The sequence below is a fragment of the Sander lucioperca genome, chromosome 7 (assembly GCF_008315115.2).
Source record: "Sander lucioperca isolate FBNREF2018 chromosome 7, SLUC_FBN_1.2, whole genome shotgun sequence".
NCBI classification, from domain to species: Eukaryota; Metazoa; Chordata; class Actinopteri; order Perciformes; family Percidae; genus Sander; species Sander lucioperca.
This window is the reverse complement of record NC_050179.1, coordinates 36,039,800-36,062,401: the sequence shown is the minus strand read 5'-3', so window position 1 is coordinate 36,062,401 and position 22,602 is coordinate 36,039,800. Positions and strand designations below refer to the sequence as shown.

At 43.6% G+C, this 22,602-nt stretch overlaps 1 protein-coding gene and 1 long non-coding RNA gene across 2 annotated transcripts in view; one reads left to right on the top strand and one right to left on the bottom strand.

The window, feature by feature from the left end:
• The window catches only part of LOC116036397 (neuronal acetylcholine receptor subunit alpha-7-like), a 68,502-nt gene that overhangs the window by 8,424 nt on the left and 37,476 nt on the right, over window positions 1-22,602 (top strand). The window contains exon 3 of the mRNA XM_031279914.2: window positions 8,025-8,069. Coding sequence (XP_031135774.1) covers window positions 8,025-8,069 — 45 coding nt within the window. The remainder of the gene's footprint in view (window positions 1-8,024; window positions 8,070-22,602) is intronic.
• Window positions 10,219-11,251, bottom strand: LOC116036398. Its single transcript, XR_004101592.2, has 2 exons — window positions 11,118-11,251; window positions 10,219-10,310 (listed from the first exon to the last, which is right to left on the bottom strand). It is a non-coding gene; the product is annotated as an uncharacterized LOC116036398 (long non-coding RNA).

Genomic DNA, 22,602 nt, shown 5'->3' with positions numbered 1-22,602 from the left:
CTTTAAACCAATCACAATCGTCCTGGGTGGTGCTAAGCTCCGGACGGAGCCACGGTGCCTCTGCTAAATAGTCTCAGGAAGGAACTTGTTTTGGTGGAACGTGTACGTTCAAAAGTAGTTTTAGTCGTGCAACAGAAAACTCAGATTGGACAGATAGTCTAGCCACTGAAGTTTGGCATTTATATAAATGAAAAAAGCAACAGAGAGGATTTGTCCCTCCCTGTTTAGTCAGCCAGTCCACCTAAGCTAACGTTAGCTTTGTAGAGATCGTGGGATTCCCCAAACTGAATAACTAGCGCACATATAAACACCAAACTGCTTTGCTAGCTCAATCTTGACATTTATCACACACAGGTGACACCTCTGGGTATAGTGGGATCATGTTAAACTTCATCTGAAACCGTTTTTAAAGAGGGAGCAATCCAACCCGTTCTCATTCCGAACTCGTAAAATAAGGACGTTTGGACAGTGGCTGTCAGCGTCTGATGTGACGAAAAAGGCGTCTTTCAGCGTGTTTGTGTAACGCACCGGGGAGAGCAGCAGTTAGAGAGGGTTTAGAGAGTAGTATGTAAGGAGAGTTGGTTGGGGGGGTGGATGGGTCAAACACAGGACTTTCACCAGGAGAGAGGGGTTCACGTCCCGCTTGTCACGCTTGCTATAGTCACTTTTTTCTTTCCTCCCGTGTGTAACGGAACGGTACGCCCACCCACGACCTTTTCCTTAACATAACTGCGTCAAAAGGGACGGCAATAGTCCCGACCAAGCGCGTTTACTTATAGCGCTAAAGGAGACTTTTAGCATCAATAAGAACGACAAAGGCACCTGACCAAGCGCCCGTATTTTACGAGATGAGTGTGAGAACGTGTTGAGCAATCGTGTATTCATGAATAATCTGGTGCTTCCTGTTTTATGGTGATTTATTGTATTAGTCTGTATTTTGTATTATTTTGTCTGTATTTTCTTGTGAGTTTTGCATTTTAAAGGAGAACTCCGGGCAATTTTTACGTTAATCTTGATCGCTATAAGTATGTGAGTACTGTCGATAGCAAAAAAAACGGTGCTAGCTAACTGGAGCTGCTGCAGCTAATGCCGAGAGCTCCCACTTAGTTAAAACGGCAGTTTTGGGGGCATATCATAAAGAGTGCCTTTGTGCCTCTTAACAGACACAAAAGGCAATTAAAATGTCTGTGCAACATGAACAGGGCCCTTACATGACAACAAGATGCATTTTCAACTCAGACATTGTTTAAATTCACCTACCCTGTTAGCTGCTAGCTGCCGTCTGGGATGAGTGAGTGTTCAGCCAGGCTTCAGTAATAATCATCACGCAGCATTTCTGTGTGTATTTGTAGCATATATATCCATTTTATGTGCGATCCATCTGGCGTTGGTGAATAGCAGTCTCTGCAGTGGTGAACTGTGTGTTACTTGCGTTAGCCGAGCTAGCAGGGCCGACCGGCATCCTTCTACTTCCTCCCCGCCTTCCCCGCCTGCCGCGGCCAACAACAATCCACGGGCGCCCACTGGTCTGGTGGATGTCCTCCAGAGGACAGTTCATGCTTTCGCGGCGAAATTTTTGCGGCAAAAAAAGTTTATTCCCCTCTCAAAATTAGGTAATTGAGCACTGTAGTGGTTATGATCATATCAGTGACTATGTAACTACATGGAAACGGACCAAATAATGCCTTTTTCTTGTAAAGTAACAGCGTTTAAGTGATGTATCTATTGATGAGTTTCTGTTCCCTACTGTCTTTTATGTAAGGATTGAGTTTATTGGTTTTTAAAAATAGCTTTTCTGTGTTCACTCGTCAGACAGGCCGGCAAAAACGCCGGTCCTACCATTTATTTTTGAATGCATGCAGCAAAATGTTAACCCAAAATGTTTCAAAGTTTTTATATCAGAAATATGGGTTTCTTTGAACCAAAATGGCCAAAAATAACATGGATACATGGATGTACGTTGTATGGAACCCATACAACGATCTTTGCACGTAAAATTAATGATTACTTTAATTGAAATTTGGGTGTTTTATTCCATTTTATAAACATGTTTAAATGGTTTTAAAACAGCATCCTGACTAAACTTCGACATAAACCAGTCTGTGATTCACTCAACATCCTCTGATCGTAACTATTAGTCAAAATAATTCATAATTTCTGTTTTTTTAACTAAAAAATTAGGTATAATGTCATATAAATTAGGTTTATTGACCATGAATTTAAAAATATAATGTTGAAAAAGTGACAAAAACGTTTCAAAAAGTGGTTTAAGTACAATTCAACTGTTGGAGAAAAGCAACCCCTTGTCGACCTGCGGTAGACAATCACGTAACCAGAGATCAAACTCGTCTGTTCGTGTCACGGCGTGAGAGTCCCGTTAACGTTACTGTAAACAGCAAACATCACTGGCTATCGCTTCCACAAACACTATAAAGGTAAAAAAAAAACGAATAAGCTTAGGCTAGAAATGTCATGGTGTGTGGCATAGCTCTTTGCTACATACTTGTCCCTATGCAAATAATCATAAATAAATAAATAACAGGAGCCGTCAGGAGGCTGCGAGCAGTGTGTGGGGAAAGCTATCGGCTCGTATCATTTCAGTTTCACAGCTGCTGCTGCTTTGCCTCGTTGCCTCTGAGTTTTATATCCAGATCGGTTGGCTTTCTTTTGGCCGGCCGGTCCATGTCTCCCAGGTGAGGTTCAGTTTGGAAAGCGCTGAACTCTGGTGTCCTTTCTTTCTGCAGCCGAGGACAATATCGCTTTACAAACACAACCAGGCTGTGTGACTCTGATAAAACACCTCTGGTGGAATGTGATTTATTGCATAATTTCTTTAGTCAGGGAAACGGCTTTGTCCCAGTGTGAGAGCTTCTTATATCAGCACAGGTTTACAACAGGTCACTAATCACTATCATCATGGCCTGGATAGGAAAAAGCACAAACATCATCGATCCTAAATACAGTCAGCACAAGAAGGACGAGAAGGATCACGTTATTGACTTTTTGAGCGGTCAAAAATAATTTTTTTATTCTTATTCTTCATTGTTGCCACTGTTGTACAGTCAAAGTGAAATAAGAAATAGTTGTCAACACGCCTGGAATTTCATCAGTTTAGGGACCACTTGGCCTTTGGTGTTGTCAATCTTTTGAGGGCACAAAGGCCAAACGCCAGGGCAGATAAAACTATGATCTTTAAGTCCACGGAAACAATGAATTTAACTTAAGGGTAACGTTACATTTGTTACATTACGTTAAATATGTGGCTAGGGCTGCACGATATGTGTAAAATATGGGATCTGCGATAACGCACTTTTAAGCCCAGTCCAGACCAAAGGTCCGTGACGAGACGAAACTGTTTTTATAACGTTGCTGGGAAAGTTTCAGCGGTCTGAACCGGCCCGTCTCAGCTCGACTCAAAGCAGCTGATGGTGTCGCTGCGACTCAGCTGGTGGAGTCTCCAGAGGCTGGTTTTAGAACGTAAGAGACGTCTCCTGTTTCAACAGCCAATAGAGAAGTCAGCTGGTGGAGTCTCCAGAGGCTGGTTTTAGAACGTAAGAGACGTCTCCTGTTTCAACAGCCAATAGAGAAGTCAGCTACAAACTATAGAAATAAAATGATCCATAATCCATTTTATTTCTATGTTACAAACTGTCAGCCAGAGGAAGTGGCAGAGTTTTAGACGGAGGCTCAACGAGCGCCCGCGAGCACGATATGTGGCACAGCTGATGGCCAAGCACACAGCTGATGGCCAAGCACACAGCTGATGATCAAGCACACAGCTGATGACCAAGCACACAGCTGATGTGAATTCTCCGCCCCCTCGTCCAAGCCAGGCGACAATGGATGACTTCAGACAGAAGCACATGGATACTACAACTAAGAACAAACTTACTGCCATGTTGATAAGAGCATTAAAATGAGAAAAAATAATGGGACAAAAAGAAATCAAGGGACATTTAGAATAGATACAAATGTGCGATTAATTGCAAGTTAACTATGACATCAATGCGATTAATTGCGATTAAATATTTTAATCATTTGACAGGACTAGTTTTCGCCCATTCATCCCTAGAAACAGTGACGGACTGGGATCAAAAAACGGCCCTGGCATGTGCAACACACGGCCCTATTTTTGTCAATAGCTAGCTTGGAAATTAGTAACTCTGCCTTCCGAGTGAATCTTTCCAGCCACCCCACCACAGTACAATCTTGAATATTTGTGGGCGCATGCATAAAATAACTTCAAAAGTAACCAAAGACAAATTATCAAGTGGCCCATAGGGAGGCGGCCCTTCTGGCATTTGCCTAAATTCCAGATGGCCAGTTCATCACTGACTAGAAATGTAACTGTAGCAAGCGTCAGTGGTAGTGTAGTCTAATGTATTTTAGTGGGTATACTGAACTGTATATGTATATATTGGCCTACATATATGAGCAAGAATCTGCCTTTGAGGGGGGACATATCACAGTGGGGGGTCTGGGTGTCCTCCCCCAGGCAAATTTTGAGCATCAAAGACTTCCTTTCCTGCATTCTGACACACTTTTATGCACCGATTTACTTTATTTAGCCTATGTGAAGAGGAAATACACAGATGACAATTCAAAATATATCAAAGATATAATGGAAAGTATGTTGTTGTGTGTCATTGGGCATTTTTAAGTGGGTTTATGGAAATCCTGGAGCTTTCTTAGTGGGTATACTGCGTATATCTGTGTATCATGAGACTACACCTCTGGTAAGCGTCTCATTATAACTAACGTTATCCACATTCATATTTTAAGACGCTACAAAGGATATATCCAGCTACAAAAAAGTCTGGGAGTCGGAAGTTAGGACAGAAGTATAAAGAGTTGTTGCTATGGAGATGATCCACCGTTTAGTCTCATTGGTGTAAACCCTACAGACAGCTGTGTTGCAAGTAGTTGCAAGTTTCAACTCGTCTTGTCGCAAATCTTTGGTCTGAACTGAGACCATGACTTCTCATTGATGTGTGTTTATGGCACAGAGGAAGAAGATACATCAGGTTTAAATATGTATTTTATATACACATAATACTTCATTCAGTGTTGAACTAACTGAAGGTCAGCTGTGTATGAAAGTATTATATCGTTGATCTTTAATGTCCTCACCTTGGAAGAATCTCCCTCTGCTCCTGCAGGCCAGCCGCTCGCTCACAAAGCCTCGTCTTTGATTTCTCTCGGTACGCTCGGCGACTTTACAATAAATGAACAGGCCGGACATTCATCAAACTGACTTGATTCATATTCATCCTCCCCTCTGCTGGCACAACGCCGTGTCCAAAATTAATTTAAAACGATGAAAGAAGCCGGGGAAAGAGAGAACAGACTTTGAACCATGACTGCAGAGACTCAGACAGCAGCATAGTCAGAAGTTCAGAAAGACAGTATAAGAGAATGTGTTTTTTGGGGCACTGCCAACAGTCAGACTCAATGACCCATCTGATTGGTGGAGAGCTAACCAGGAAACGGGGAGCGGGATGAGCGTGACTAGAGTCTCTCAAAATCTGACGAAAATCTTTTAAACTGACCTTTGTTGATCTGAAATGAAGACAGATTCAGCAACTGCACGGCCTATTTCTCTCTTAAAATGTTTTCAGAAACACGTTTCGGTGAACTATTTTAGTCCAATATGAGATCGTATTCTCAACGAGCCGCCATGACAGTCTGGCTTTGAATTTCCGGAGAAACCAGACCCACGTGGCGCGTTCGTCCAATCAGCTGCCGGTTTTCATTTTTGGGCGACAATACAGATTAGCGGCGCCTGCTGTTATGGAGACGTATTACGTCTCGTTGCTTTGGTGTGTTCTGAGGCACTTTTTTGACCAACTCGGGGAGACTGATCAGTCCGACTGCCTTTTCTGCCGACGGTCGGCTGTCTGGTTGGTGTGTAAGTAGCTTTAGGGCGCTTTCACACCTGCCTTGTTTAGTTCGGTTGAATCCCACTAGAGTTGGTTTGTCCCGCTGGTACGGTACGTTTTGGCCGGCGTGAACGCAGCAATCAAACTCGCGTGTGCACCAAAAGCGGACCAAACAAGCGTACCGAGCCATCCTTGATGAAGTGGTCTCGGTACACTGTCAGAAAAAGAGGTAGGCTACAATACAGGTCCATTTTTGTTCTCTAAGGTACAAACTTAGCAAATGTTCCCTTAAAAGTACAAACGTGTATCTTGAAAGTTCAATTATGCACCTTTAAGGTACAATGATCTATTATTATATATATTATATATTATATTATATAAATTCCATTGTACATTGTGGACTTTCCGAGGTGTAAAGTACATATTTGTCCCTTAAAGTTTAAATGTAAAACGGCAGGAATTAGTGGATGCTCATCACAGCAGAAAGTGTCATCTCTCAATATAGAAACACAAGTTAATCTTTACACTTTCAAACCAACTACGGAGCGGTTTGTTCGTGGCGAGAACGTGATCCGACCTCGAACCATACCAACTACATATACTAGGGTGACCATATTTTGATTTCCAAAAAAGAGGACACTCGGCCCGGCCTCGAGACACAAATTCAGACAGGCTTCTCAGAGGTTAATGAACATGCTTTATTATAGCTCTCTTTTAAAATAAATAACATGAAATAATGTTCTAAATATGACCTCTTCTGTGTTAGAAAATCATGGGACATTTATTTCGCTGTCCAACTGTGAAGCTGCACTAAATCTTGTTTTATGGTTGTGCGCAGGCTCCATGCAGAGCTTTCACCGTAGCCTACGTAAGTGGCCTGATGTGTATACTTGTGTGTGTGTGTGTGTGTGTGTGTGTGTGTGTGTGTGTGTGTGTGTGTGTAGGGGGGGGAGTGGGTGATAGAGCGAGGGAGAAGTGAGAGAGTGACGGCGAGCGAGTACGACTCTAGAGTCATAGTGAGAGTAACAAAGTGTCTCCCCTGTGTTTTCTGACCACGGTGGGAAATCTTTAGCAGGAAACGCTTCGACATTCTGTGTGCAATGCTGCTCCGCTGTCTGCTCCGGTCCCTGTGTGTGTGCCCGTCGCAGAGCCGCCCACAAGGCAGCCTCTTGGGAATTACGTCACACAACAAATAACTGTAGTATTGTGTGCAAAGCGCCAGTCAATTTAAGTACACACTTAATGGTCCCATGAAAAACCGAACTGAAGGTAAATCGCTCCCAAGTTTACAAACTCACCAACTGATTCAGACCAAAGCAAACAAACTACAGGTGTGAAAACACGCTAATGCTGCATTCCAGACACAGTTTTTAGCCCGTAAGTTACGACTTCAAGTCACGACTCACGGCTTGGTAGCGTTCCAGGCAAAGTCGCGACAAACCCTTCTAGCTAGCGTTAGTTAGCGTTAGCTAGCGCCTACCTAACGTTGACGTTAGCTAGCGCTAGCTGACACTAGCGTTTTCTAGTCGGGGACATATTTTGGGCTTCATTTAATAAACATAACCTGTAGTAGTACACAATCGTATCTGTATTGGTTTGATTACAATGTGCGGAATTACTTTACGTTGCCTATTTATGTCTATTTATTTCTATTTCTCACCGTTAATCACCGGCATCTGTACAGCATCAACAGGGGGCGCCATTGCTGTTTATGTATGTGTGTGACGTCAAAAACTGTAACTGGGAGTACAACCATCTGGTACCAGTTCACGAGTAGTAAGTTACAGGTTTGACTGCCGTTGCAGGGCACTTTCACGGGGTAGAAGGTTGTGAAAACACGAGTTACGGGTTGCCTGGAACGCAGCATTAATCCAAGTCGTCAGTGCAAGAGTCCAAGCTGAGTCACAAGTCCCGAAAATAGCGACTCAAGTCGGGCTTGAGTACTCCATCACTGTTAGGTACATGTCCGTACGGGTTATTTATGTTTATAAAGGTACTTTATTGAAAGAATTTGATGGAAACATGGCTATAGGTTGGATATTTTCTAAATTAACGCCTCATAGTGTCCTAACGGTGGCAGTTTTAAATGCGTGGTTAACGTTTTGAAGGACACACGCTAATCTTTTGTTTTTTCTCCGTTTTTAGGATGAGAAGAACCAGGTGCTGACCACCAACATCTGGCTACAATTGGTGAGTTCACTGTTTCTTGTGTTCTTGGTGCTTTGAGTTGAAACATGTTGGTGAGAAGTCTTGTGTTTTCTCCTTAGCTTCTTCCAGGACACAAACTCCGCTCCGGGGCTTAAAAGCCCTGTGTTTTAGGAGCCAAACACCAATACGTGGAATACATATAGATTACAGTGCTTTACTTTTTGAAGCTTGATGTACTAATGGCTCATGAGAACAGCCTGCATGTGCACAGAATAGACCAACAGCAACAGGATGACAAAAAGAATATATTACGAGGATGTTAAGGAACTTCAGTAATAACAATCGATTCTCTGCAGAGGCTAGAAAGAGTTCAGCGGTGCAAACTTCACGTTGTCAGTTCCCAGATGATTGGACAGAACTCCCGTGGGGCTCTGCTGCTCAGAAAAAAGATTCAGACCTCTGTTACTATTATAAAACCTTGATACAGTGATGGCGGCGGAGCCCTCTTCATTCCTATGAGAGTTACTCAGTGGCGCATGAAGCCATCATGAAGCCAAAAATTGACACACATTATCTGCACTGCTTCCTCACTGTGCGGCCCATAGAGCAGGCACACTAGAGACGACCGCCGGCCGTTTCGGCTACCTTCCGTTTAGCACCCCGCTAACTTGAATGGGGATTAAATGATGTAATTGTGCAGCTCTTATAGAGCAAGGTTTCTCAAATGTGGGTATGTGTTACTCTCGGGGGGGACTTTGGAGGACTGCAGGGGGTACTGGGAAGTTTTTGCAAAATGCTGATTTTTAGAATATGTCATGCATACTTCATAAAATAATTATACTATGATAATGAATGAATTAAGGGATGGATAGTGGCAATCCGACCACAAAAAATGCCACTGGAGGGAATTTGAAACCATTTCCAACGCTTGCTGGTGCAAATAATGAGGTCCACCATCATCTTAAGGTCAATCCTTTATTTTATAAATGCATTTCGAAACACCTACGAAAAGACTGACTGTGAAAGATCAACAACGAGCAGACGAGATCTAAAAACATCACTCGCACACAGCTGAGGTTGAAAAACTGTGTGGCTTCCCAGATCCTAATGCTACGTTTACACGTGGCCGGCTATTTTCATAAATGGACATTTCAACCTCTCCGTTTTCAAAAATAACATCGTGCACAGCTGTCAGTTTTCAGAAAAGCGTTCGTTTACATGTACCCGTGTATATATGCCGTCAAGAGCACGCCAAACCTGTAGGTGGCGGTGTAACGAGAAGCTCAAGCCCACGTTAGCCAATCAGAAATAGCAACAACAGCAACGAATCAAAATTTTTTTTGTAAAAAATCCACAGCTCCCTGTTCAGATGCACCAATCAGGGCCGGGGGGGGGGGGGGGTCTAACTGCGTGTCAATCACTGCTCATGCACACACATTCATTCTCCCTTGTGGGGGGAGGGGCTTAGGAGACCGTTTTGGGCTTTAGCAGAAAGGGGGGAGGGACTGAGAAGTTGTCAATGTTCAAATTTCTTCTTCCCAATCCTACTTACGGCACCTTTTAATTTGCTTCAAAGCCCGGCGCATTCCTGGGGGCGTGGGTGCCTGTGGTTGAAGGTTAAGTTGCTTCCTAAAATTTTTGTTTCCTAATTTCTGCCTTGGAATCAGGCTGGTAGCATTTCAAAGGACTTGGGCCTTGGTGAATAAAAAAATTTAGCCTCTAGTGGTTCTGTACCTTTAAAATGCTTTGCCGTGGACATTTTGGGAGTTAGTGTAATGATCCGTAACTCAGAGTTAATGGAGCATCAGTGGGTGAAAGCCTCCACCCAGCCTCCCTCTGCTGTCCCGCTGCCTCTCCTGGCTTCAGACTGCACTCACGTTACAGATGGGTCTGTTTGTGCCGGGCCGCTGGAGCTGTAAACTGACTCTAGGGGGGAGAGAAACCGAGTAAACATTGATAATAAATTGGAGCCTGCAGATGCATCAGCCCATCCTTCAGAATTCAGTTTGGCTTCCAGAGAGACTCTGGAGGAATCGCAGAACTCCAGCTCTGCTTTTTGACCCAGATAAGTTCGCTGTGATGGAGGAAAGGGAGGGAGGGCCGGGGGCTGCTGGAGCTCCAGCCCCAAATGTTTTCTCCAAAGCTCCAAATATTTAAGGGTTATAAAATCATTTAAATTTGTGTCATCTCCCCTCAGTCTCTCTGACTGGACCGGCAAATCATTGCAGCAACCCTACCTATGTTATGGGACTTATAGACACAGACACATCAGACAGTTTCTACCTATGTAATGGGACTAAAGGAGCTTGCACACTGCTCCAACAAATGCCAACAAACTCCAACAAACACCAACAGTTGGGTCAGTGTGGGCCGGCCGTCTGTGTTTGTTGGCGTTTGTTGGATGGAGTTGGTAGAGTTTGACATGCCCAGTCTGGTCTGGTGGAGTTGGTAGAGGTTGACATGTCCAGTCTGGTCTGGTGGAGTTGGTAGAGGTTGACATGTCCAGTCTGGTCTGCTGGAGTTGGTAGAGGTTGACATGTCCAGTCTGGTCTGGAGGAGTTGTAGAAAGTCGGACCAATGAAGCCCATTTTCCAACAAACGGCAACATTCTAACAGCTGGAAATGCTGTCTCTAAATGGGTGTTTTTTCTGGCAATTAGTGGAGTAACCATAGTGGGTAATTCCTCAAAAGCTTGAGGAGCAAAACGGGCAAAATTCACAAAAGCTGGAGTATCATCTGAGCGAAGTTCTTGACACAAGTTAGGATAGACACCCTGTTTTGCATGTCGCAATATCCACCACAGTCTCCTCCTGGCTCATCTTGATTGCCGTCTCTCCTGTACACGGCTAGCAGCTTTACAGGCCAGGTAGACCAGAACTACTTTGGCCACATTCAACAAGGTCTCCACTTCATCCATGTTTTATTACACTAAAACTCAAGTAAGAAAAGGTAGGACTAGGTGACAAAAGTCAGTCTTGTCTGTTATTGTATGGGCAGTGTGGACTGGCAGTTGGTTTGATGAACATTATAAAGACAACCAACTGACAATTAAAACAGAAATTAAAAACAGACACATCAGACAGTTTCTACCTATGTTTGGGACTTATAGAAACAGACACATCATACAGTTTCTGCCTCTCTTTAGGTGGCAGGAGGGTAAATGAGTCATCCTCAACATTAGTTGTGTTCTGGTTTCAGAATGATGAAGGCAGTTGGAGAACAGTTAGATAGCAAATCGTTGAAGACGTTGGAAAAAAATCACACGAAAAAACTGTAAGTGTCGAAAAAGTAGACAAAAAACAGCGACAAAAACGGCAGAATATGTGACAAAAACTTAAAAAAAAAACGTTGGAAGAAGCAACAAAGGGAGCAAAAAAACATCAAAAAATGCATCAAAAGCATCGAAAAGCGACAGACGTCGGAAAAAAAATAGGATGTTACAACGTTGGAAAAAAGCAACAACAAAAAACAGTCAAAAGTATTTTTAAAAACTAGAAAAAAAGGGAAAAAACAAGCAACAAGAACGTCAAAAGAAGAGATAAAACATACACATTGAGTTCTGGCTCCAGAGTGATGAAGACAGTTGGAGAATAATACAAGTTAAACCGTTCTCACTCCGAACTCCCGACCAAGCGCGTTTACTTATAGCGTTAAAGGGACGGCAATAGTCCCGACCAAGCGTGTTTACTTACAGCGCTAAAGGAGACTTTTAGCGTCAATAAGAACAACAAAGGCACCTGACCAAGCGTCCAGATTTTACCAGATGAGAACGTGTTGAAAAATTAGGATGTTACATTCTCGTCTCCCTCCTTCATTTTACAGTCCAATGGAGGCTAGAACGGCTCCGGGTCAAACGTCAATATGGAATGGATTAATCTGCGTTATTTTTTTTAACGCGTTATTTTTTCTCAGATTAATTAATCGAAATTAACGCGTTATTTTGACAGCCCTAATGATAATAATAGTGCATATAACTGCCTTAAATGGGTTCTTCTTTGTTCATTTGAACTAGGGCTGGGCGATATGGAGAAAATCAAATATCATGATATTTTTGACTAAATACCTCGATATCGATACCACAATGATATTGTAGTGTTGACTATTGGTGCTTTCACCAATAGAATTAAAATATTAAAATATTTACACAATGAGATTTTTGATAAATAATCATCAGTAATGTGAATATAATGACTAAATGGGTAAAGGCAAATAATAGAACAGTTACACCAGTCTGGTAAGTTCAGACAATGATATAATTTTACTGTAATGCAGCCTTTAAAACCAGGAAAAGACATTACTTATGTCATATCACGATATCCAAAATCTAAGACGATATCTAGTCTCATATCATGATATCGATATAATATCGATATATTGCCCAGCTCTAATTTGAACTTCCTCTGACACGATGAAACAACGTTAGGACTGACTCCGGTGGGAATGTCGGAGCGAATGGAAAGTGCAGAGCTTCCTAAACCCATTTCATGCAGCCTGTCCAGATTTTAATTAGGTTTCCTATCAGGTCCTGTGGAATGTGTGTTTGTGCACTAATCCGTCCTAATCCGCTCCTCTCTGATGGAAAGGTTGCTTCCCCCCTCTGAGGATTGGTGTGTCCTCCCAGGACCAACTGCTCTTTTTGGCTTAATTTAATTTGGCGTTGACTTCTTCCTCCGCCTCCTCCCCCAGCTGAACTGCTGCTGCTGCTTCTGGAGTCATTGTGTTGGAGGAGGAGGAGGATGAATGTCTGTAAGCGAGAGGAAACATTTCTGTGTGGGTTTTTTAATGTCAGTGTTCTTGCAGCTTTTGGAAGTTTTTCTCCCGGCAAACTCGAAAAACTTTGGCTAAAAAAACCAAGCGTCACCTCAGAGAGTCTTTCAGAGAAAACTTTGACTCGCTCGCAGACTAAAAAAAAGAATCAATATCAACATATTGGATTAGATTTCTACCTTCAGGGGCTCGTGAAAAGGTCCGGTTTTTTTTTTTTTACAACGTCTCCATTATTTAGTTGTGTATTCTTTTCAGGGGCTGCACTAGTAGTTATTATCTGGATGACTGGATTAGTTGTTTGGTCTACTTTTATTTGATAGGGACCATGCATATTCATGAACATTGTTGTATACAAAATATCATGTAAATATGCCAGAATTAGTAAAAAATAACTACTTTTCATCTGCAGTCCCTAGGCAGGTGACATAGGACTAACATAGAGACAGCCAGCAGTCATACAGCATTCATTCACTATACATTAAAGGTGCCCTGCCACACATATTTCATTACTTTGTGGTAATGTCTGAAGTTCTACCATGGACTCTGTAACTCTGTTTTTTGTGGAAAAAATGCCTTGGTTACCTTGTTTCAAGCCATTCTAGCGTGGTATAGAAAGCCTGCAGGAAGACTCACCCAGCCAATGAGAGCCTGGCTATCAGCATCCTTTACCCAGCGCAAATGGCCGAGCTCATGAATAGTAATGAGCTCAGGCAACACCACGTCAGACTGACCAGCTTTTGTAATTAGCCTGATTTCTCCGCTTATTTCTGTTCAGTGGCTAGAGCTGATAGAGGAGGGAGTAGTTCATTTTCACATTCACCACATAACACAAACACATATGGACCTAACATATTTTAAAAAATACAAGTAAAAATGGTTGTGTGTGGCAGGGCACCTTTTAAAAGGTACACATAATGGTGACATTTACTGTACATTGACAAAACAAAACAAAAATACATAATGACAAAGACATTGTTCCTCCACCTCTATACTGCATTCAGTGTAACAGTGAAAGTGTCTGGGTGATGAAACGTGTGACAGTTAGAAGTGAGTGCATCTCTGGTTAGTTTTAACTGAGTTTTAAAGGTGTTGAATGTAGGACCCTCTCTGATTGGGGGGGGCGAGCTATTCCAGAGTTTACCTCCTGTTATTGACAATACGTTTTGTCCAGAAGTGGTGCGTCTTAAGGCCCGGACACACCGAGCCGATAATCGGCCGTCGGACAGTCTGGCGAGGTCAGTGACTCGAGTCTGTTCGGTTTGTTCCGTGCCGTCGTCCGTCCGAGGAGCCGTCGGCCTTCATTTTGGCCGATCTGATTGGTGGAGTGCTAACCCGGAAACGGGGAGCGGAATGAGCGTGACTCAACACGTTCTCACACTCATCTCGTAAAATATGGACGCTTGGTCAGGTGCCTTTATCGTTCTTATTGACGCTAAAAGTCTCCTTTAGCGCTATAAGTACACGCGCTTGGTCGGGACTATTGCCGTCCCTTTAGCGCTATAAGTAAACGTGCTTGGTCGGGACTATTGCCGTCCCTTTAGCGCTGTAAGTAAACGCGCTTGGTCGAGACTATTGCCGTCCCTTTAGCGCTATAAGTAAACGCGCTTGGTCGGGACTATTGCCGTCCCTTTTGACACAGTTATGTTAAGGAAAGGGTCGTGGGTGGGCGTATGGTTCTGTGACACGCGGGAGGAAAGAAAAAAGCGACTCTAGCAAGTGTGACAAGCAGGACGTGAACCCCTCTCTCCTGGTGAAAGTCCTGTGTTTGACCCATCCACCCCCCCAACCAACCTCCCTACATACTACTCTCTAAATCCTTTCTAACTGCTGCTCTCCCCGGGGCGTTACACAAACACGCTGAAAGACGCCTTTTCCGTCGCATCAGACGCTGACAGCCACTGTCCAAACGTCCTTATTTTACGAGTTCGGAATGAGAACGGGTTGTGTGACTAGAGTCTCTCAAAATCTGACGAAAATCTTTTAAACTGACCTTTGTTGATCTGAAATGAAGACAGATTCAGCAACTGCACGGCCTATTTCTCTCTTAAAATGTTTTCAGAAACACGTTTCGGTGAACTATTTTAGTCCAATATGAGATCGTATTCTGAACGAGCCGCCATGACAGTCTGGCTGTGAATTTCTGGAGAAACCAGACCCACGTGATGCGTTCGTCCAATCAGCTGCCGGTTTTCATTTTTGGGCGACAATACAGATTAGCGCCGCCTGCTGTTATGGAGACGTATTACGTCTCGTCTCTTCGGTGTTCTGAGGAACTTTTTTAGACCAACTCGAGGAGACTGATCAGTCACACTGGCTTTTCTGCCGATGTTTGGCCGTCAGCTCTGTGTGTCTGGGCCTTAAGTGGTATCACATAATCCCCTTTTACAGATGTCAGAAAACAGTGAAAAATGTGGATCATTGTTTACCCAAAAAGCCCAACATGACATCCTCAAAAGTCTTGTTTTGTCCACCACTCAAAGATACTCTGTTTCCTGTCCCAGAGGAGAGAAGAAACTAGAACATATTCATAACAAATTTATAACATTTTTTTTCATAAATAATTACTCAAACCTATTTATCAAAATAGTTGCTGATTAGTGTGTCGGCATGCTAACAGTAGCTAATTATCAGAGTCCCAAATAAATCTAGTTATGATGTTTTTTATCTGTTTAACCCTTGGGTTGTCTTCCCGTCGACCATGCAACTTTTTGTTTTTCATGTCAAATTTAAAATTCAACAAAACTTTGATGCTTTTGTCACTTGTATCCAATTGTTTTGGTCACTTTCCTGATGTTTTTGTCATTTTATTTTCTGTGCCTTTTGAAGTTCTTCTTTTTTTCGACATTTTTGTAACGCTAAGGGAAGCGTTTGCCGCGCCTCGTAATTCATTTTCAATGAGAGGCGAGCAGGCAGGTGGGGGGGGGGGCAGGGGCAGTTTGACAGGTGACGCGACAAGCGGGCGCAATCCCCTGAAACTGTCACGTTTGTGCTCGTCACACGCACTAGAGCTGGGCGATATGGAGAAAATCAAATATCTCGATATTTTTGACCAAATACCTCAATATCGATATTGTGGCGATATTGTAGGGTTGACTATTGGTGCTTTCACAAAATATTTACACAATGAGATTTTTGATAAATAGTCATCAGTTATGTGGATATAATGACTAAGTGGGTAAAGGCAAATAATGGAACAGCTAGAACAGTCTGGTAAGTTCAGAAAATTAATTTTATAATAATTTTAATTTAATAATTTATACTGTTTATTGATCCCCAGTAGGGAAATTACAATTTACACTCTGTTTGTTAGAAATCACTACACACAGGCCTGAAATACACACACACATGCTCAGGACCTATTCATGCACAAATGGAGAGATGTCAGAGTGAGTGGGCTGCCAGTGCTGGACCAGCGCCCTGAGCGGTTGGGGGGGGCTCAAGAGCATCTGGCAGTCCCTACGGACTGAGCTACTGCCACCCCCAGTTACCCAATTACATCACTTTACTGTAATGCAGCCTTTAAAACCAGGAAAAGACAACATCATATCAGGATATTACGATATCCAAAATTGAAGACGATATCTAGCCTCATATATCGATATATCGATAGTATATTGATATATCGCCCAGCCCTAACACACACACACACCCGCCCGCTGCGAGAGTTGAATTGTGTTCAACTTTTCTCTACACGAGCGCCGCGCCGCCCAAATCAATGAACAAGAGACGGATTCTTGCTGTTTGTGAATTCACTAAAATATAAACCTGTTTTCTAAACAGTTATCAGGACGTAGACAGCGGGGATTCTGCTTGTCAGAGCACCGGCACAAGACTGGATTTATCAGGTAACATCCGTAATTATGACTCTGCTAATTTAGCTATCAGCAATACCAGTCTGTGGTTAGGAAAGACTAGGATTACCACTCGTTGTTATAAATGGACCTGTGATTAGGGATATATGATACCACAGTCAGCTGATCTCATTCAGTTGTACAGCAGGGATACAGTAGTGCACAAATTCAAGTTTTTTTGACACCTGTGCCTTTTGAAGTTTTTGTGGGGACGTTTTTGAAGCATTTTCTGACATTTTTGCCACTTTTTTTCAACGTTCATTTATCGATTGTTTTCTCAAATGCTATAAAATTGATTACAAGTAGTGTACTGATCATTTATTGTACTTGTGCAGATTGTCCATGATATTTTTTTTGACAATTTGGTTATAAGAAAGAAATTTCTGATGTAGAAACTTTTTGAAAAAAGGATCAAATTTGCCCCGAGAGTTAACGGCACTGATGACGATGAACCAGTGTGTGAACTGGTTTTTATGCACCTTTCATCCCTTCTGAGCTTCTTGCGTCAGTTCCTCTTCTTTCCTTTAAAGTGTGCAGCTTTCTTTTGGTCTCATGCTGTTCTGACTCGTTGAGCCTTTGAACCTTTTTTAGGCTTGAGATCAGAGCGCAGACACCTTCAGCGGCTCTTTGAAAACACACGTTAACTCTTGATACGAGACGCTTTCTCACCTTTTTTAACCTGCACCTTATTTTCCCATGCATTTGTGTCTACGTTAGAGGGTGACAATTTTTCGGGACAGTCAATTTCACTGTCGGTAATGTGTTCGAGATGGATCAAGCATAGAAATCAACGGGAGCGGGATGGAGCCAGAGATTAAATTAAGAGATGACGCTGCAATGCGGTGAATGCGCCCAAAGATTGCGAGGCATTTCATTTTAGAAAAGAGAACCACTTACAACTCCCAATATGTTTGTTGATTGGGAATACCGTGGCCCGCGGGAGTCTCGATAAATTGTCACTGCCTAACCCCCCCAGCAGTGAGAGACACATGGCTCTGCAGCGTTGCATTCACACAACAACATCAGCGCAGCAGAGCAGAGGAGCTGCTCTCACTCCCTTGGCCATCGCTGCAGCTGTATACACACAAACACACACAGAGTCTGATAACTTTAGACAACATAGGGATTAGGTAACGAAACATGAGCGGGACGGGATTCGGGAGTCTTTCTCTCGGGATTTTGCAGGACAGGATTTTTTTGGGGGGGCAGTCCCGTGATCGGGATGTGACGGGAGTATTTTCGTGGGATCGGGATGGGAGCGACAATTGATTCCCGTGTCACCCTCTAGTCTACGTACTTACTTACTTACTCCTCTTCATCCCCTATGGGACATACGGCTTCAATGAGCACTCTCCATGGCATTCGGTCCCTGGCAGCATGTTGGGCCTCGCCCCATGACAGGTTCATCTGTTCCAGCTCTTGTGTCACAGTTCTGCGCCAGGTGGTTTTGGGCCTCCCAGGTTTTCTTTTGCCAGGTGGGATCCCCCAGTCGGAGCTGGTTAATGTGGCTCTGGAAAGGGAAGTTTGGGGTCCCCTGCTGGAGCTGCTGCCCCTGCGACCCGATACCGGATAAGGGGACAAAGATAGATAGATGGATGGATGGATGGAGGTGGTGTCCATCTTAAAGTGGCCATATTATGCTCATTTTCAGATTCATAATTGTATTTAGAGGTTATACCAGAATAGGTGTACATGGTTTAATTTTCAAAAAACACCATATTTTAGTTGTACTGCCCATTGCTGCAACTCCTCTTTTCACCCTGTGTTCAGGTCTCTGTTTTAGCTACAGAGTGAGACCTCTCACTGCTGTAACATCTTTGTTGGGAGGCGCACATGCGCAGTAGCTAGGTAAGATCACATGCTCAGTAGCTAGGTAAGATCACATGCTCAGTAGCTAGGTAAGATTACATGCTCAGTAGCTAGGTAAGATTACATGATCAGTAGCTAGGTAAGATCACATGCTCGGTAGCTAGGTAAGATCACATGCTCGGTAGCTAGGTAAGATCACATGCTCAGTAGCTAGGTAAGATCACATGCTCAGTAGCTAGGTAAGATCACATGCTCAGTAGCTAGGTAAGATCACATGCTCAGTAGCTAGGTAAGATCACATCAGCTAGCTAGCTGTTTCTACAACTTCAGTCAGTACAAGGCAGGATTAGCCGGGAGACTTCTTCTAAACTTCTAAACACTTCCAACTTTGCGTGGAATACCTGCAGAACAGGGACATGGAAGTAGTTATTTTGTAGATTATGGTGAACTAGTGTGTGTTGTGGCAGTGTTTTGCCATTGAGAACGTACTAGCATGCTAGTGCTAGCATGCTACTGTTCGCCACCTCGTCTCAACTACTGACGTAGAAAGCCGTGCAGATGTTGACCAGCTCACCCGGAGACTGAAGGCAGGACACATTCAGAAACCGTATCTCACTCTAAACAGAATGGATGGTTTTTTTTTCCAAGTTTGTATGTGTGTGGAATCACCAGAGACACAAAATAACACCCCAAATCCCAGAAAAAGAGATTTTTTTTCAAAATATGGGCACTTTAATGCGACTTTTGTGATGCGGTCCTGCTCCATCCTCAACACATGTTCTAGCCATCTCATTATCTTTGCGTAATCTCCTTGGTGATGCTCCGGCTTCCCGTTTTCTTGTAGAGTTCATTGTTGGAGATCTTATTAGGCCAAAAGATCTGGCATATTTGTCAGAGGCATCCATTATGGAACACTTCCATTCTCCTCATGTCTGTTCTGACAACTCGCCAGCTCTCTGAACCGTACAGCAGAACAGACTTTACATTGCAGTTATATAGGAGCATCTTCGTTTTAAGGCTGTATTGCTTTGATCTCCAGATGGGACGGAGTTGGGAGAAGGCCCCCTGAGCCTTTCCCAGCCTTGCTTTAATGTCTTTAGATGCCCCGCTGTCCTTACTGACGAGACTGTCCACAAACTCAAGTGGTTCCTCATTAACAAGGATGGGTGCTGTGGGGATGGAGTTGACACACATCACTTGTGTTATGGAGGTGTTGATACTGAGCCCAACTGCCTGCATGTTGTACTGGTTGGTTGATAGGAGAGCAAGACCGTCAGCGAAGTCAAGATCTTTGTGTCTACATGACGATTGATAATCAACAAAAATCTTTTGAAATGGATCCAGTATTGAGCGAGAACGTGACGCTGCAACGTAACCCTACAGGACCAACACGTTCTCACACCCATCTCGTAAAATCTGGACGCTTGGTCAGGTGCCTTTGTCGTTCTTATTGATGCTAAAAGTCTCCTTTAGCACTATAAGTAAACGCGCTTGGTCGGGACTATTGCCGTCCCTTTATCGCTTTAAGTAAACGCGCTTGGTCGGGACTATTGCCGTCCCTTTATCGCTATAAGTAAACGCGCTTGGTCGGGACTATTGCCGTCCCTTTTGACGCAGTTATGTTAAGGAAAAGGTCGTGGGTGGGCTTACGGTTCCGTGACACGCAGGAAGAACGGGACAGTTGGGTTTAGGAAAGGGTCGTGGGTGGGCGTACGGTTCTGTGACACGTGGGAGGAAAGAAAAAAGCGACTATAACAAGCGTGACTAGCAGGACGTGAACCCCTCTCTCCTGGTGAAAGTCCTGTGTTTGACCCATCCACCCCCCCAACCAACCTCCTTACATACTACTCTCTAAATCCTCTCTAACTGCTGCTCTCCCCGGTGCGTTACACAAACACGCTGAAAGACGCCTTTTTTGTCCTTATTAAACGTCCTTATTTTACGAGTTCGGAATGAGAACGGGTTGACAGGACAAATGTTAAGCGTCAGTCAGCGTCCACTAAAAGTTCTGTTGTTGCTGCTGACAGACTCAGATTATTATTCTAAGTGTCTGACAACATTATGAAAGGATCCCTACAGAGATAGAGCTTTTAGTTAAAGAGTAAGATCCTTTTTGTTCAACACTAGTACAGTGCAGGTTGAAAACGTGCCTGTTTGGAACGGGCCGATTGCTTGGCCGGTGTTAGTGCAAAATTGCAAAAAACTGAGATTTAATCACATAAGTTTAAGTACAAATAAGATATTAAATAAATATAAATGTATAATCTCCAGTCTCTGTTAAAAAGTAATTGAATAACTTTTACTCTGAGTAAACATTAAATGAGCTACTCTTTACTTGCGTCGATTTTTATACCGGTTACTTTACTTGTACTTAAGTAAAAGTTCATCAAAGTAATAGTACTTTTACTTAAGTAGAATATTCTTGTACTCTTTCCCCCTCTGCTGTTGCCGGGCAGCCTGCTTTCCCTTTCCTCTCGCTCTCTTCTTCTCTACCACTGCTTGCTCATTCACAGATTATTTTGTGTTTCAGTGAATACTGCAATGCGTTGAGCACGAACGTCTCCGTGCGTGCTCGTAGCGCATGCGCCATCTAAGGAGGCCCGAGGCCACGGTGTCGCGCACGAGTATAACCAAGGCCTTTCAGAAGTTTTCAGCCCAGAGGTCATCAAGCGTGTTGTTTTGGCTGCTTCGGACGTGAACTTCGGATGTGATTTTTTTTTTTGCGGGTGTTTTTGTGTCGGCCGCTGCTGTGACAGTTGTGCTTTTCAAGAGATTCCTCTGGGTAAACTCTCTCAGCTCTTTGACAGGAAGTAAATCCATTCTGACAGATGTGTGCGACCTTCCCGCCGTCAGAGAGGCTCCGAGATGTGATGAGGGACAGCGAGCCCGCCACAGCAGCTGCTGCGTATGTAAATCAGACATCAACACCGGCGTGATGTTTGTTGGCAGCGAGCTCTTCTCTCTCTTTCCCTCCCTCCCTTCTCTCTGCGGCTCTGTGAAGACAGACACGGCTAACAATGGCGGTTACATAAGATCCAGCAGCGTAATCTAGATTCCAGCAGCTGAAGTATGGAGGTCAGACACAGAAAGAGCAGCTGCTTATCGGCTGCTTCCAGACATCGCTTCTGGACGTGTTTACTCTCCTCGCACTGTTTATGGAGACCTCATTTCCATCTTTTTGTTTCCCCAAAATACAAACCGCATTGTGTAGAAAACAATCTTGGGATTATGCCTCACTTCTGCCAATTATCTACCTAACTGATTGCACCTTTATGGTTTGATGAGGCCCTGTTTATTTCTCCTTTTTTCTATCGGTTTATTTAACAAGGGACACTGCACATTCATTAACATTTCTCTAAATGATGTAAATTATTCATAGTCTCTGGACAGATGTTACAAAGTCTCTCTTAAAACAAGGACATGGGATTAAAACTTTCTTTTGAATTGTTCATCAGTGTGCAGAGCAATGATAAAATATGTATGAAATGCAAAAACAATATCATGCTCCACTGTCATGCAGGTTCTGATCAAATCAGGTGTAGATTAATAATGAACTAATTAACTTGCTGGTCCTAACTTTGAACCAGCAAGTTGCGTTTTAAGCTCCTCTTTATTTTCTGTTTGTGGAGAGCTACGTGACACATGAAACTATATCGATGAGGACCGGCGAGTTAAATCGGCCGTCCGAGAGTAAACCAGGCAGACACACAGCTGACGACCTGCAGGTGGAGGCGCTGGACACGGGCTCGGACATACACGCCGCGGGCCGCTGTGGACTTGTGTCGGTCACGCAAGCGGTTCCAGGAAAGTGGCTGCGTGTGTCCGACACGGAGTGCGGAAAGTGCTCGATGGTGTTTTTTGCCCCCAACGGCTCCTTCCAGGCTGCGCTGCGACCGCTGCCTCCAAGGCACCTAACCCTAACCTTAACCCTAACCCTACAGCCCGGTCTCACGGCAGTTCGTGTAAATGTCACGTTATTTTTAATCTATTGATACGTGTTCACAGGGACGTTTTTTACGTTTTTTTCACCCAGGAGACCGGGGATCGTGTCCCGCGTGTGGCGTTTAGTTTCCCGTAGTCTTCCTAACCACAACCGTCCCGTTATTGTCGTGCGTCCCCAGTGGCCGTCTCCCAGCGTGTGAGGCGCC